At 48.5% G+C, this 16,713-nt stretch overlaps 1 protein-coding gene across 4 annotated transcripts in view; it reads left to right on the top strand.

Annotated features, from left to right (window-relative positions):
* Window positions 1-16,713, top strand: part of BRD1 (bromodomain containing 1) — a 56,690-nt gene that overhangs the window by 19,121 nt on the left and 20,856 nt on the right. For all 4 annotated transcript variants that reach the window (XR_009549394.1, XR_009549395.1, XM_060188809.1 and 1 more), the window contains exons 3-6: window positions 3,060-3,216; window positions 12,110-12,241; window positions 12,798-12,926; window positions 13,350-13,662. Coding sequence is in view for 2 of the 4 variants with exons in the window: in XM_060188809.1 (XP_060044792.1) it covers window positions 3,060-3,216; window positions 12,110-12,241; window positions 12,798-12,926; window positions 13,350-13,662 (731 nt within the window). In the remaining 2 variants the exon portion in view is untranslated. The remainder of the gene's footprint in view (window positions 1-3,059; window positions 3,217-12,109; window positions 12,242-12,797; window positions 12,927-13,349; window positions 13,663-16,713) is intronic.

Genomic DNA, 16,713 nt, shown 5'->3' with positions numbered 1-16,713 from the left:
TTTTGTTTTATTGTTGTTATTGCTGTCGTCATTGTTGGATAGGACAGAGAGAAATGGAGAGAGGAGGGGAAGACAGAGAGGGGGAGAAAAAGATAAACAACTGCAGACCTGCTTCACCGCCTGTGAAGTGACTCCCCTGCAGGTGAGGAGCCAGGGGCTTGAACTGGGATCCTTACAGTTGGTCCTTGCGCTTTGCGCCACATGCGCTTAACCCTCTGCGCTACTGCCCGACCCCCCCTTTGTTCCTTTGTATCTTTTTTTTTTCTAGGCTTCATTGCTCTGAGCAGACGTTTTTTTTCCGAGCTGACTTTTTATAGAGAGAGATGGGAGGATTGATGCATGGCATTGAGGCTTCCCCCACTGGGCGATGAAATCCGGGTCATACAAACAGGGGCCCTCCCTGTAGATTTTATTTTATTTTTTTATTTTTATTTTTATTTTTTTATTTATTAATGAGAATGATAGGAGAAGAGAGAGAAAGAACCAGACATCACACCAGTATATGTGCTGCCAGGGGTTGAACTTGGGACCTCATGCTCAAGAGTTCAGTGCCTTATCCATTGCGCCACCTCCCGGATCACTCCCTGTAGATTTTATACTGTTTCTGAAACTCTTGAGAAGTAATGTGTGGGCCATGCATGTACATATCACCGGCAAGTAGTCCCATTAACTCTTTTTTTTTAAAATCCTTTTAGATTTCAATAAATACTTCAGGGCAGCTTTAAATACATTTTTATCGAAGTTTTCATTCTCATGCCTATGACTCTTCAGGGCTTTGGATTCCTGATTCTGGAGGAGAGGGTTGTTTCATGAAACTTAGAATATTATATAAGCATGTTGCCAGTGTTTCTTTAGACACTGAGACTGCTGAAGAGCACTATTGTGGTCCAGGAGGTGACACAGTGGATAAATCATCGGACTTTCAAGCATGAGGTCCTGAGTTCAATCCCCGGCAGCACATGTACCAGAGTGATGTCTGATTCTTTCTCTCTCTCCTCCTACCTTTCTCATGAATAAATAAATAAAAATCTTAAAAAAAAAAAGCACTCTGTTGCCTCCATGACCATCACAATAACGCTGAGAGAGTGTGTGTGTTTTTTTTAAAGACTTTCTTTTTTATTTAAATTTATTCATTTATTCTCTTTTGTTGCCCTTGTTTTTTATTGTTGTAGTTATTGTTGTTGTTATTGATGTCATTGCTGTTGGATAGGACAGAGAAATGGAGAGAGGAGAGGAAGACAGAGAGGGGGAGAGGAAGACAGACACCTGCAGACCTGCTTCACTGCCTCTGAAGCGACTCCCCTGCAGGTGTGGAGCCAGGGGCTCAAACCAGGATCCTGATGCTGGTCCTTGCGCTTTGCTCCATGTGCACTTAACCCGCTACGCTACCGCCTGACTCCCTTGTGTATGTGTTTTAGTGTCTGTATACATGTGAAGGAAGGTCCCCTGGGCTCTTTGTTAAGATGTGTACATTTTAGGTGAGGCTGGATAGCTCACTGGGTAGGACTCACGCTTTGGCATCTGTATGACCAGCCAGGTTTGAGTACCTATTCCACAGGGAGAGCTGGGGTGGGGGGGGGAGGCTCTGATACTGTGCTGCCTCTCTATCTTGGCCTTCAAGTTTTATCTGAATGGGGAGAAAAGCTGACTAGGTAGTGTTAAAGTTGAGCATTTGAGACCTGACTCTGCCGAAGAGGAACGATGTGTGCATTTTGCTGTGAGTGAGTTATGTCGCAGTTAGAAAAGGTCAGACTAGAACTTGCCAAAAGTGACTCTTGGACCGTTCAGCCTCACTTGTGAGGGCTCTTTGTCAGTGTACTTCCCAAAGCCTTTGTTTGCACACTTGTGATAGTGGAGACTTCAGTGGCAGAGGGCCGGGTGACTGAGTACCTGTAGACCCATGGCCATGTGGTCCTGGGTGGCTGTTGGACTCGCTGAGCTTGTATTTCTGCATCTGCCAGTGGACGCTTCTGCCACCTTTCTCACCAAGCCCCAGAGGGACCTGTGCTTGGTGTGGAGCTTCCTTGAAGTGCTTCTGAAAGGACCCCACCTGAGCTGTGATTTGCCAGTAGACATGACAGCGGGTCTCTTTAAGTGGCACGGAGATCTTGGCCATCTCTGGAGGGGCTTTGCTCGCCCTCTGAGGGCATCCACAGGTGCTGCATCACCTGAACGGCAGCATGGTTTGGAACCGCCTTGGATAAAAGTAGGAGTTTTTTGTGAAGGGCATATAGGGCTAAGATTGCTCATTGATGAGTACGTGTAAGGAAAACATCACTGTTCCTAAAGTTGGTTAAGTTTTTTGTTCTGAAGTTTGATGTTTGTTGCATAATGAACAATGCTTTGTTGCATTTTGTATTTTTGTTCTGTTAGAACTTTAAGTTCATGCTTGAATTTTATTACCATTCAGTGTCCTTGTGAGGCGGATTGGTGAATCATCTTTTGTTTCAGCAGGAAGTATTTTAAGGGGGGGTTGCAAGCTTCTGGCAGCCTGTATAGAATTTCAAGTGATCATCTCCCTCATGCAAATGTTTTCCAAACCAAGTGCATTTGATAGGCCCCAAAAGCATGATGTCTCAAGACACTTGAAGATGCATACTTTGTTTGAGTGAATAATGGCTCCTCACAGTCTTCAGCTGTTCCCTCTGTTCCTCTGAGGTGACCAAGTGGGACTGATGCCCCACAACCCCCCCCCCCCCCCCAATGAGAGTGAGCATTGTTGAGGGATCAGCAACTTGTGAGATTTCACGATGCGACAGCTGACTGCTGTTGTGAACTGTTGGTAATAGCCAGTGTATGTGTGGACAGCATTAACGTACGAAATGACAAACATTAAAGCTTTGCTCTGCATCATCTTTTAGTCTGACAGACTTTTTAGTGGACGCAGCCTATGCACAGCTGGAGCTTGTGAACTGTGTTTCCACAGAATAGCAGGAGAGAGCAGTTGAAAGTGTGAACACATGGTCTATTAAAAGTAACACTGTCATTTTTAGTTTCCATGCTGAAAACATCTTAATGTTCTGCTTTAAAGCTAAACTCTGAGTTTTTCCGTGTTTTAGATTAAATAGGATTGCGAATCAGGTGGCCATTCAGCGGAAGAAGCAGTTTGTTGAGAGAGCCCACAGCTACTGGCTACTCAAAAGGCTGTCTAGAAATGGCGCTCCCCTGCTGAGGCGGCTCCAGTCCAGCCTGCAGTCCCAAAGAAACACACAGCAGGTATGTGCCCCCCTGCACACCTCTTGGTGTCTCTTTTGCCCTCTTGATACACTGAGTAGACAAGGAACACCGAGGAGCAAGTACCTGGTGCAGGTGGTTGCCGGCCATTCGTGCTCCGAACCCTGGTCTCCTGCAGCCCTGCACGTGGAGAGAACCCACACGTGCCTTGGACTTTCAGACGGGCTTGCATAGGTGACACTCATCTATCCTTGTGACCTTATGTTTCTTAAGACTTGAGCTATGGGGAAGCCTGGGAACTCTCTCAGTGAGACTTTGTGGGCTGGGGGTTAGGGGCTCCAAGGGGGAGGAAACAGCCTGAGGTGAGACACTGGCTTCAAGGGCACAGAGGGTTTTTTTTTTTTTTTAATTTTTAAAAATTATTTATTGAATAGTGACCGCCAGAAATCGAGAGGGAAGGCGGTGATAGAGAGGGAGAGACTCAGAGAGACACCTGCAATACTGCATCACCACCATTCGCAAAGCTTTCCCACTGCAGGTGGGGACCAGGGCTCAAACCTAACCTGGGTCTCCTGCAAATTGTAACATGTGCGTGCAACCAGGTGTGCCACCACCTGGCCCCGAGCACAGAGCTGTTAACTAGGCCTGGAGTCTGGGATTTGAAGACTGTGCAAAGAATGTATCTGAAGGACTTTGCTCTGAAGGCTAGTTTAGCGTTGACTGCGGGGGACGGGGAAGGAGATGTGGCCCGAGATGAGTGGAAGGAAACTGGAGGTTGGCTTTTTAAAGAACAGAGCCAGAAGCTTCTCTCGTCTCAGAAGCTGGGTTTGTAACCATCTGGTAATTAAAGTGGCTCTGAAGAATGGATTCGGAAAGTAAGAAATTGGCTGTGTGAGCTGTCACAAATAGACATTTCCAAAAATACCTGAGTAACATTGTCCCCTTTATGCTGTGACTAGTAGGCTGCCTTGTGAAAGAGCCTCCAGGCTTGCTGGACTGAGGCTGGGTGACTCAGTGGTGTGGCAGAGCTGGAGCTGAGGCCCGAGCTCTTCTTTCTTCTTTCATAGTGGGCTTTCAGGGACTGGCCTTCTGATGAGGAGAGTGGCATCACCTTGTGACTGGCACAACCCTTGCCGTAGCTCTGCTGCTCTGGCCCTTTCGATTCTCGCTAGTGACTCTGTGAACTTTGGGCCTGTCAGCAGCCCCTCCACTGGGGACTAAGCTTTCTGGCTTTCTGGAACCAGTTGATGACAGGTCTGTGGGATCCTCTGCTGTGGAATGTTCTAGGCCTTCAGTGACCCACCACACGCACCCCCCCTCCATGATGTGTTCTGTGTTTAGGCATGACTCTCGGGGGAGCTTGACCTCAAGCTTGGCACAGAGAAAAGACTTGATCTCCCCCCCCCCCCCGCCCCTTGGATGAATTAACTCTCCTTTTAACTCTGTTGAAACAGTGCTTCTGTTTTTCTCCTTTTTCTTCTTGGCTATCAAATCAGTGGTCTTCCCATGCATCTCTCCCCTTCATTCTTTTCGTTTCTTTTTAAATTTTATTATTTATTTATTTATTATTGGATAGAGATATAAATTGAAAGGGGGAAAGGGAGATGGTTAGGGGGAGAGAGAGAGAGAGAGAGACACACACACACACACACACACACACACACACACACACACACATATCTGCAGCCCTGCTTTTCCTTCCTGCATGTGGGGACTAGGGGCTTTGACACCGGGTCCTTGAGCACTGTAATGTGAGTGCTTAACCAGGTGTGCCACTGCCTTGGCCCCTCCCCCCATTACTCTTAAGGATTCCTTCATCTTAACTTTTCTTATTTCTACTATGGTTAAAAAAAAGGGGGGGCTAATTTTGTAAAAATATTTTTTATGGGGGGTTGGGTGGCAGTGCAGCGGGTTAAGCGCACATGGTGCAAAGTGCAAGGACCGCATAAGGACCCTGGTTCAGGCCCCTGGCTCCCCACCTGTAGGGGGAGGCCACTTCACAAGCAGGTCTGCAGGTGTCCATCTATCTCTTGCCCTCTCTTCCCAAAGACTCCTTTCTTGATAACAGTAACAACAAGAGCAACAGCAAGGGCAACAAAATAGGAAAAATGGCCTCCAGGAGCAGTGGATATGTAGTACAGGCACCGAGCCCCAGCGATAAACCTGGTGGCAAAAATAAATAAATATAAATAAAAATTTAAAAATGTTATTTTTGGATAGACACACAGAAATTGACGGGAGGGGGAGACAGAGAGGGAAAGAGAGACACCTGCTTCAGCACTCATGAAGCTTCCCCCTGCAGGAGGGGACCTGGGGCTTGAACCCAGGTCCCATTGCCTGGCCTGGGGGGTGGGGGTGGAGCTAATTTAAAGTATCATTTGTGGTTCAACTTTTTAAAAAATACTTACTCCCTTTTGTTGTTCTTGTTGTTTTATTGTTGTAGTTATTACTGTTGTTGCCATTGTTGTTGTTGTTGGATAGGGCAGAGAGAAATGGAGAGAGGAGGGGAAGACAGAGAGGGGGAGAGAAAGAGAGACACCTGCAGACCTGCTTCACCATCTGTGAAGCGACTCCCCTGCAGGTGGGGAGCGGGAGGCTTGAATGAGGATCCTTAAGCTGGTCCTTGTGCTTTGTGCCACCTGCGCTTAATCCGTTGCACTCTCGCCCGACTCCCTGGTTCAATTTTTTTTAAATAAGTTTTTTAAAATATTCCCTTTTGTTGCCCTTGTTGATTTTTATTGTTGTATTTATTGTTGTTGTTGTTGTCATCATTGGATAGGACAGAGAGAAATGGAGAGAGGAGGGGAAGACAGAGGGGGGAGAGAAAGAGACACCTACAGACCTGCTTTACTAAAGCCTGTGAAGCGACTCCCCTGCAGGTGGGGAGCCAGGGGGTTGAACCGGGATCCTTAACACTGGTCCTTGCGCTTCGCGCCACCTGCACTTAACCTGCTGCACTACCGCCCAACTCCCTGTGGTTTAATTTTTTAAAAAATTTTAAATTTCCTAATTTTATGTAGTGCTGGGAAATGATCCCAGGGCTGCTACATGAGTGATAAACCATTGCTGAATGACCTCTTCGGCTTAGTTTTGTCATTCTTTCCTTTTGAGAAGAAGAGGGTGAGGGAGAGATAGAGACAGATGAGAGAGAGGGGGCCCAGCAGCTCTTCGCATTGCCTGAATTTCCTTGTTGTCATCCATGCTGCTCTCCGGTGCTGCTGGGCCCTGAATACAGGGCTTTCATACGGGAGGCACGTGCCTTCCCAGGTGGACTCTCTCTTGGCCTGATGTTCCGTGGTTTTGGAAATTTCGATGTTAAAAATATACTTCTTAGTCAGGGACATGATTAAGGTTCTGGGTCTCTGATGGGAAGATTGCGCTCCCTGAGCTATTTTCCTTCTTTTACTACTACTACTACTACTTTTTAATATTTTGTTTTGTTTTATTTTATTTTATTTTTGCCTCCAGTGTATTGCTGGGGCTCGGTGCTTGCACCACAAACCCACTGCTCCTGGAGGCTATTTTTCTCCCCCTTTTGTTGCCCTTGTTTAAGGTTGTTGTGGTTATTATTATTGACTTTACTGATGTCATTGTTATTGGATAGGACAGAGAGAAATGGAGGGAGATGGGGAAGACAGGGTGAAAGAGAAAGATAGACACCTGCAGACCTGCCTCACTGCTTGTGAAGCGAGCCCCCTGCAGGTGGGGAGCCGGGGGCTCGAAGCAGGATCCTGAACACCGGGCCTTATGCTTCGTACCACATGTGCTTAACCCGCTGTGCTACTGCCCGACCCCCTTAATATTTTATTATCTTTATTTATTTATTGGATAGAGACAGCCAGAAATCGAGAGGGAATGGGGTGGTGGAGATGGGAGAGAGACAGAGACACCTGCAGCACTGCTTGACCATTCGCAGTGTTTCCCCCTGCAGGTGGGGACTGGAGGCTCGAACCCAGGTCCTTGCACATGGTCCCTGCACATTTCGCCATGTACCCTCAACCAGATGCGCCACCACCCGGCCCCCGAGTTTCCTTTCCACACTCTGGAAAAGAGGTTTGGGGTGCTGTGCTTCTCAGCCCCTTCATTCCTCAGAGTATGGCGATAGGGCTGTTCTCTCTTCCCTGGTCAGGGTCCATGCACAGTGTTCTGAAGTTACTGTGATCGAGTCTTTATTATGACCTCTATAAAGTGACCTGCTTGTGCGTGCTCCTCCTCCGTTTGGGGGCTGCAGTGTGTTCCCCCATCGGGACTAGTGCCCATGGGACTGGTGAGCCCACAGGGGCTGCTGGTTTGTGTTGTGCTGACCACTGGGTTCCTTGGGCTTCTAGGATGCTGCCGGGAGGGAGAGACTGTGACACAGCTGGCCTGGAACCCTTTCTCAGAAGCTGGCCCAAGTGGGGTCAGGAGGTTGGTGTGGGTCTTTGTAGGTGAATGGGCCAGAGAATAGTTTCAGAGGTGACAGAAAGCAAGTGTGACATTGCTGGAGGATTGAGACTCTAAGGGATGTGCGACCTTAATCCTGTTCTAATGATGGCAGAGTTGGGGCAGGGGGAGTGCTGGCCTCAAAGACCTGGAGTGCTGGGTCAGAGTGGACGCTGACTTGCTGGTTTGGAACTAGCCACCTTGAGGTGTCATATCTTGCGACATAAATAGGCTGAATTTATAGGAATAGGGAAATTCACTTACAACAAACTGAGAAGCAGAAGAGTCTTTCTCCCCTTCTCAGCCCTGGCTTAGGTGGTACTGGGGCTGCAGCCTGGGAGCTTTGCGCCTCACCTCAGGCCATCTCTTAGCCCAAGAGTCTGTTTCTGACTAGAGGTTTGGGTCAGCCTGGTTCCCCACCCACCACTCCAAGCAGAAGCAGTGGCTAGCCAGTGTCTCACTGTGGGAGGTGGGGGAGTGGAAGGGCTGCCTGCATACACTGTACTTTCCTAGCTGGTCTTTGAAGGGTTGCCCTTTGGGGGAGGGGGTAAGCCCAGAACAGTCATATTCCATATGGATCATTTAAGTCTTGGTGTGATTTTTAGCTAAGACTTAAAAAAGTTACTTTATTCATTATGATTATGTTTATTTACTCATTTATTTATTTGCCTCCAGGGTTATTGCTGCGACTTGGTGCCTACACTACAAATCCACTGCTCCTGGTGGCCATTTTTTCATTTTGTTGCTGTTGTTGTTATTGTTACTGCTGTTGTTGGATAAGAGAGAGAAATCAAGAGAAGAGAGGGAGGAAAGATGGGATGGAGAAAGACACCCGCAGGCCTGCTTCGCCACTTGTGAAGCAACCCTTCTGCAGGTGGGGAGCTGGAGGCTCGAACTGGGATCCTCATGCCAGCCCGTGCACTTCGCGCCATGTGCACTTAACCCAGTGCGCTACCTCCTGGCCCCCGCCCACCCCCCCAAAAAGATTTATCTATACACATGAGAGAAGCCACAAGAGACAGAGCCAGGACGGAGGGAGAGAAGCCATAACTCCACTGGTTGGCACATGTAGTGCTTGGGATCAAACTGTGTACACTGCCAGCTGAGCCATCTCAGCTGCTTGATAGGATTGAAAAGATGCTTATTTTATATGAGAGAGAAGCCAGGACACCACTCTACACATGTGGCAGTGGAAGTCAAATTGGGAGCCTCACGGTTGCAAGTTGTTCCCTTGCTTTGGTGTAATTTTATTACTTTTTTTTTTTAATTTAAAAAGTACTCATTAGAATTTTTCCTTTTTTTTTTTTTTTTTACACCAGCACACCGCTCAGCTCTGACTTATGGTGGTGCAGGGAATTGAACATGGGGCATTGGAGCCTCAGGCATGAGAGTCTCTGCATAACCATTATGCTATCTCCCCCTGCTCTAGAATTTTTTTATCAGAGCACTGCTCAGCTCTGGCTTATGGTAGTGCTGGTGGTTGATCCTAGGACTTTGGAGTCTCAGGCATGAGAATCTTTTTGCATAACTGTTACACTCTGCTGCTTGCTTCTTGTTATTAGAATTTTATATTTTGACCCATCCACCCCTCTCTCTCTCTCTCTCTGTCTCTGTCTATCCCCCCCCTTCTTATTGCTGGGCCCTGTGCCAGCACTACAGATCCACTACAAATGCTTTTGGTGACATTTTTTCCATTGTTGTTGCTGTTGTTGGATAGGACAGAGAGAAATCAGAGAGATGGGATAGACAGAGCGGGAGAGAGAGAGACACCTGCAGACCTGCTCCACTGCTTGTGAAGCGACTCCTCTGCAGGTGGGGAGCCGGGGGCTCAAACTGAGATTCTTGTGCCAGTCTTTGCGTTTCACACGTGTGCTTCCTCCTGGCCGCCCCCCCTTTAATTTATTCATTTATTAGTGAGAAGGATAGGAGGGGTGAGAAGAACCAGACATCACTCTGGTACATGTGCCGCTGGGGATTGAGCTCAGGGCCTCATGCTTGAGAGTCTAGTGCTTTACCCTTTGTGCCACCTCCCGGACCACTCATCTCTTTCTTGAGAAATCTGTTTTCTGATCCAGGCCCTGAGAGAGACTGGGTGTGGTCTCCCTGCCCATCCCTGAGTCTAGGCACTGGACTCTTGTCTGGTGGGGCCCTGTACGTCCTGGCTGGGTGTGTAGGGCAGACACTTTCCTAGGGTGCCTGCTCGCTACCATTCTGCAGAGTGAACCCCTCCTTCCTGTGCTGCCCTTGTGCGCATGTCCACCATTTCACAGAGGCTTTTCCATTGACAGGAGTGTGTCTGTGTGCCTGCCTGACTGGTGGCTCTGAACACGGTGTTAAGTTGTATGAGGTTCAGCAGCAGGAGCTGTGCTCCTCTGCATCTTATTTTGGGGGCTGGGATTGCTGACCTTTGGGGTTCCTTGCGTGAGGTAGTGTCCTGGGTCTCAGGTGCACTTGCTGAGTACTCCTCCTGCAGAGCCGGCCAGTCACTCACTCCTGGCCGAAGTGCTTGGTGCCATGAGCACAGGGGTTCTGGTTTGATTGAGCTGGTTTGCATGTAGGGTAGACCATGACTGCTTGAGGTATGTGTGAGGAGGACCAACCCTGCTGAGAGGAAAGGGCCAGGAAGTGCCTGAGAGTAGGAGGCTGGCAGGGCCTTGGCGGTAGAGGGGTGGGCGGGAGCTGTGGGCTGGACGGGAGACATAGGAGCCGCCATAGATCTTTGGGCACAGCAGTTTGGTGTGCGACAGGTTGATAGCACACGGAGTGCCTGTGGTAGTGATTTCCAGGAGCTGGAAGACTGACTTGATGTTGGGAAGGTCTCCAGCTGCCTAATTGGGGGATGCATGTCACGTTGCTGTGTAAACATGTCTTCGTAAGCAGCTTTTCCTGCACTTTGGTTTCAACTGCTTCCTGGGACCTTGGTGCTCATCAAAGACCCACTCCCTCTGGCCTTCCCCTGGGCCTCACCCCCCTCTGATCCTTGGCTTTATTGGTATGACATTTTTCTTCTTGCTGTAGCAAGGAATGAACCAAGGGCCTCACTCACGCACACTTTCAGATCAGTCTTCCTGGCTGTTTTTTAGAATTCTTTATTTTTTTAAACTTTTTTTCCTTTACATTTTTTGTTTTTGTTATCTTTATTCATTTATTGGATAGAAGCAGCCAGGAATCGAGAGGAATGGGGGGATAGAGAGAGACAGACATCTGCAGCCCTGCTTCACCACTCGTGAAACTTTCCTTCTGCAGGTTCAAGCTGGGGGGTTGAACCCAGGTCCTTGCTCACAGTAACATGTGCACTCAACCAGGTGTGCCACCACCCAGCCCCTAGAATTCTCTCTCTTTTTTTAATATTTATTTTATTTATTTATTCCCTTTTGTTGCCCTTGTTTTATTGTTGTAGTTATTATTGTTGTTGTCGTTGTTGGATAGGACAGAGAGAAATGGAGAGAGGAGGGGAAGACAGAGAGGAGGAGAGAAAGATAGACACCTGCAGACCTGCTTCACCGCCTGTGAAGCGACTCCCCTGCAGGTGGGGAGCCGGGGTTCGAACCGGGATCCTTATGACGGTCCTTGTGCTTTGCGCCACCTGCGCTTAACCTGCTGCGCTACAGCCCGACTCCCTGAATTCTGTCTTTTTAAAGAGGAAGAGTGAATGAGGTAGGAGAGACAGAGGAGAGGGAGACACACCAGCATACTGCTTCATTTGTGGGGCTTCCCTGGTTTAGCTTATGGTGCTCTCATAGGGCATGGGTCAAGGGTCAGGGGTCAGGCTTGAATACAGGGACTCATGCATGCTATAAGGCATGCACTGTACTGGTGAGTGATCCCTTGGCTCTGTGACATTTTAGTTTTTTGAAATGCTAGAATGTAGAAGAATAGTCTGTGGCTGTGTTTGGTGGCCACGTACATCTGTTCAGGAAGTTGGAGGTCCCACCCTTGAGATGTGGGGTTTTGTTTTCATGGTGATAACCTCCCTGGGGAAGGGTGTATTGTCCTGTGCAGCCCCATCCATACACATGCCTGGAGATATTGGGGGGGGGGCACTGGTCAACAGGTGCCCTTAGATGGCAACTCCTGTGCTAAGGCCAAGGTGTATGTCTGTGTGGCTGCCCACTTCAAGGGCTTCTAGCATTTTCTACATCTAATGAAGACCCCTTCTCCCACTGCTTTTTGCAGCAGAGCCTGTACGCTTGTGCTCAGTGCTTCCTTAGGTCTGTCAGTACTCGGCAGGACCCTCTTACCAGCTGTGGTCAGTGCCCAGATGGCATACAACTCTTATGTGCCATTATAGGTGGTTAGGGGTGGGGCTCCCCAGGGTCTGCCACCAGGTCCTCACTGTGAAGGACATGAGGTCAGTTATTGATTTAGTTTTGTTTATCATCATCATCATCAGAGCATTGCTCAGTTTTGGTTTATGATAGTGTGGGGGATTGAACCTGGGACTTTGGAGCTTCAGGCATGAGAGTCTCTTTGCATAACTATATCTATCCCTGCCCTTGGTTTATTTTCCCAGAGAGAGAATGATGAGGAAATTCAAGCTGCCAAAGAGAAGCTGAAGTACTGGCAGAGGCTGCGGCATGACCTGGAGCGCGCACGGCTGCTGATTGAGCTGCTGCGCAAACGTGAGAAGCTCAAGCGGGAGCAGGTGAGCCTGGGCCTGTGGCCCCTTGAGTGCGGGGCAGTTTCCCCTGAGCCTCCTAGGACCTTCGAAGCCTGCAAGTGGGTTTTGGGTGACGTGGACTTCCAGTACCCGAGACTTGACTCCTGCTGGTGGATACAGAGACTCGTAGCCTCTGCGTCTATGGCCCGTGCCCCGGCCACTTTCAGCCTTCTTTCCTCAGACTCCATGTGAACCTTTGGGACACAGGCCATCTGACCCCCTGTCCTGAATTTGCAGGTGCTTTATGGAGGAGTGATAGTAGTCTTTGTCGAAGATGATGCAGGATGGCACAAGGTCCCAGATGGCACTAGTAGCCCGGGGGACATAGGGACTGTGCTGTCCAACAGTGGGTGTTGGGGCAGGTTGTGTATGACATTGATGTTCGTAATTTTGGGACAGTGACTGAGGTAAAACATACAGCAGTGCATAATGGGGTTTTTACTTGACTGTGGCCCATTGGGTCATGCTGAGCCACCAGACAGGAGACCTGGGTTTGCTGGTGCTAACGTGCTGGCTGAGACTGAATTCCCTCATTTCCCAGGTGAAGGTGGAGCAGATGGCCCTGGAGCTGCGACTGACCCCACTCACAGTGCTGCTGCGCTCGGTCCTGGACCAACTTCAGGAGAAAGACCCTGCCCGGATCTTTGCCCAGCCAGTGAGTCTAAAGGAGGTGAGTGCTCTGTGCCTGTGAGGGCTTGCTCTGTTCTGCTGCTCGCTTGGTGACTCAGCAAAGAGTGGGTACCGCTACTCGTATTCCTCTCTTTTGTGTCATGTAATTCCTCTTTTAAATCGTGGAAGTAGTGCGTGAGTATAAATACTACACACGAGAATGAATATTTTCACTGAGGTCTTTGTAGTAACTGGCAAGCATCTGCACAGGCCACCTCACTGGTACTGTTTTTGACTAAGAAAACATGAGTCACTCAGGCCCCGGGAAGGACACAGGTTCTGTTTGATGTGTCCTAGTGCTGCCCCTAGTCAGTGTAAGAGTCACGGGCTGTGTGTATATGCAGTTTTCAGTGCGTGTACTGGTTATTTAGAATGAGAGTTTTCGTTTTGTTTGCAAATGACTGTTTTTCCTCTTTGAAACTAGGTGCCAGACTATTTGGATCACATTAAACACCCCATGGACTTTTCCACGATGAGGAAACGGTTAGAAGCTCAAGGGTATAAAAACCTCACTGAGTTTGAGGAGGATTTTGATCTCATTGTAGATAACTGCATGAAGTACAATGCCAAGGACACGGTGTTTTATAGAGCCGCAGTGAGGCTGCGTGATCAGGGAGGTGTTGTTCTGAGGCAGGCCAGGCGCCAGGTGGACAGCATCGGCTTTGAGGAGGCCACGGGGATGCACCTGCCTGAGCGGCCTGCTGCGGCCCCTCGGCGTCCTTTCTCCTGGGATGACGGTAAGCACTGGGGCTGGTCCAGCAACAGGCGGAAGAGCGCTCTTCCCACAGAGCCTGGTCAGCACGGGCCAAATAGAAATAGTACAGACTATGAGAGTGACTTAAATTTTCCTTTTCTCATTTTTATTATCTTTATTTATTGGATAGTAACAGCCAGACATCAAGGGGTGATAGGGAGAGAGACAGAGAGACACCTGTAGCACTGCTTCACCACTTGCAAAGCTCTCCCCCTACAGGTGGGGACCAGGGGCTTGAACCTGGGTCCTTGTGCGTTGTAACATGTGCGCTCAACCAGGTGCACCACCACCCGGCCCCACTGAGATAGTCGAGTGGCCCTTTAAACAAATGAAGTTGTACACAGACTCTGTCTTTATTCTAGCATATCTCGGGTATGGAGACTTGGGCATGTCACCAGCATAAAAGCGACAGGATTGTCTCATTGGTTTTAGGTTTCTTCTGTGTCATTGGCTGTGTATTTTACATGCATAGCACATCTCTTTGCAGACCATCACAGGTGCTCATTCATGAGATACACAGAGCCATTGATGGCATATGAACCAGCCCAGGTCTACTTGATATGGACCTAGAAGCAGATTGCTTGTGGTTGTATATGCAGGGCCCTTGATCAGTCTTGAGACTGCGTTGAGGCAAGAGAAAGATTATTAGCTGTGTCTCAGAGAAGAGGAAGCAAACAAACAAGTGCCGAAAGCCAAGTTAGCTTTCCCGCCAACATTCTGGCTGCTGTTTGTATGTACGGCACACGGGGCCTGTGGGGTAGCCTGCTCAGCGCTCAGCCTGAGCACACTGCATGCCTCTCACACGCCCCAGCTGTTGTCTCCTTCGCCCATCCTGTGAGCTTGGGGCTGACTTCTCTGTACCTTGATTGGCCATTGTGCTCTGGCTCTCACACTCTGGCTCCCATGAGATCTCCCTCAAATGACTGGGATTAAGGGAACCATTAAATAAATATTGATCATCTTGAAAATAGTCATGTGAGCTTTGGGTGGTGGTGCCCCTGATGACGAGCAAGGACCCACGCGAGGAGCTGGTTCAAGTCCCTGTTCCCCACCTGTAGCAGGGACGCTTTACGAGTGGTGAAGAGGTCTGCAGGTGTCTCCCCCTAGTTTCTCTCTGTCCTGTTGAATACAATAGGAAGAAAGAAAAAAAAATGGCACTGAGTCCCAGTGACAGCCCTAGAGGAAAAAAAGAAAAAATAATCATGCAAGTCACTATGAAGTTGTTTGACTAAATTTCTGCAGCCTAGTGTCCACTGCCTGGAAGATTTGAGGTTCTGCACTGGAATATGGGCAGTGCTGCCTACCTCCTCCCGGCTGCCCTGAGGTGTGCCTGGGCATATGCAGAGCTCTCCCTCCTGCTGACAGAATAAAGCTCTCATAAGAGGTTCTCTTTGGGACTCCCACCAGTGCTCTGTTTGTGGACATTAACATCTTTGAGGTTGTGTTTATTTATGGACTTTGTTAGAGTGATATGAACTGGGCTGTCCTATTTTAGACAGTCGTCATTTCCCTTTGTGCTTTATTTCCATTTTGTTCCCCACTTTTTAAAAATATTAATTTTTACCCCACCAATGTGTCCTGGAGCTCCGCTTCCCCAGAGACCCACGCTACTAGGGAAAGAGAGAGGCAGACTGGGAGTATGGACTGACCAGTCAACGCCCATGTTCAGCGGGGAAACAATTACAGAAGCCAGACCTTCTCCCTTCTGCAACCCTCAATGACCCTGGGTCCATGCTCCCAGAGGGACAGAGAATGGGAAAGCTATCGGGGGAGGGGGTGGGTTATGGAGATTGGATGGTGGGAATTGTGTGGAGTTGTACCCCTCCTACCTTATGGTTTTGTTAATTAATCCTTTCTTAAACAAACAAACAAACAAAATACAAAGTTCCAATAAAAGGAAGTAAACTTTTTTAAAAAAATTATTTTTAAAAGATTATTAATGATAAAACAACAAGGGCAACAAAAGGGAATAAATAAATAAAAAGATTATTAATGACACACCCCCCCCCATACCCCTACACTAACCACAAAGGACTCTACTCTGTCACATTCAGTGCTGAGAATCAAACTCTCCCTGCTGAGCCATCCTGCAGGATGCTGGATTGTTATTCTTACCAGTTTCATCACCAGTGATGCTGAAGGAGAGTTCTCCCCCCACCCCTTACCTGCACTCCAACCCCCCTTGCTGTTTATTTAAGGCAGTTTGTGCTTAATATATCTGGCTGTTTTGCTGGTGGTAGGTGCCACACCAGCATGAAGCCTGGACTTGAGTCCTGGCACCACATGACAGTGCCACGGCATGAGGGGGAGTTCCAGTGCTGTGGTCTCTTCCTATCTGAAATAAAGCTATCTTGAGAGTGATGAAAAAATGCATATGTGAGGGGGATTCGGGCAGTAGCGCAGCAGGTTAAGTGCAGGTGATTCTAAGAGCAAGGATCGGCGAAGGATCCTGGTTCAAGCCCCCGGCTCCCCACCTGCTGGGGAGTCGCTTCACAGGCGGTGAAGCAGGTCTGTAGGTGTCTATCTTTCTCTCCCCCTCTGTCTTCCCCTCCTCTCTCCATTTCTTTTTGTCCTATCCAACGATGACATCAACAACAATAATAATAACTACAACAACAAAAAACAACAAAAGGAAATAAATATTTTAAAAAATCTTAAAAAAAGATGCACATGTGCCTCAGTGGGGCCATCCCCCCCAAAACAACAACAACAACAACAACAACAAACAGTCCTGAGTGTTTTTCTGGTAAATACCCTTGATATTCAGATTTGGAAATTTTCTAGCCCAGTTTTAATAAAGCCACGTAGTTACCTGTGTCTGGAGACGCACCTCAAGATGCGCAGGCAGACCCAGTTAGAATCGCTCAGGGTGTGCTGACAACCATCACCTGTGTCTGGAGATGTACCTCAGGATGCGCGGGCAGACCTGTCAGAATCACTTAGGGTGTGCTGACAACCCTGCTCAGAACTAGCTAGAGTAAACTGAATCGTTGTTGTCGATAGACAGCACACAGATTCCCAGGGGACCTTTTTT

The sequence above is a fragment of the Erinaceus europaeus genome, chromosome 4 (genome assembly GCF_950295315.1).
Source record: "Erinaceus europaeus chromosome 4, mEriEur2.1, whole genome shotgun sequence".
Taxonomy (NCBI): Eukaryota; Metazoa; Chordata; class Mammalia; order Eulipotyphla; family Erinaceidae; genus Erinaceus; species Erinaceus europaeus.
Note: the sequence above shows the minus strand (reverse complement) of the source record. Positions and strands in the feature narration are given on the sequence as shown.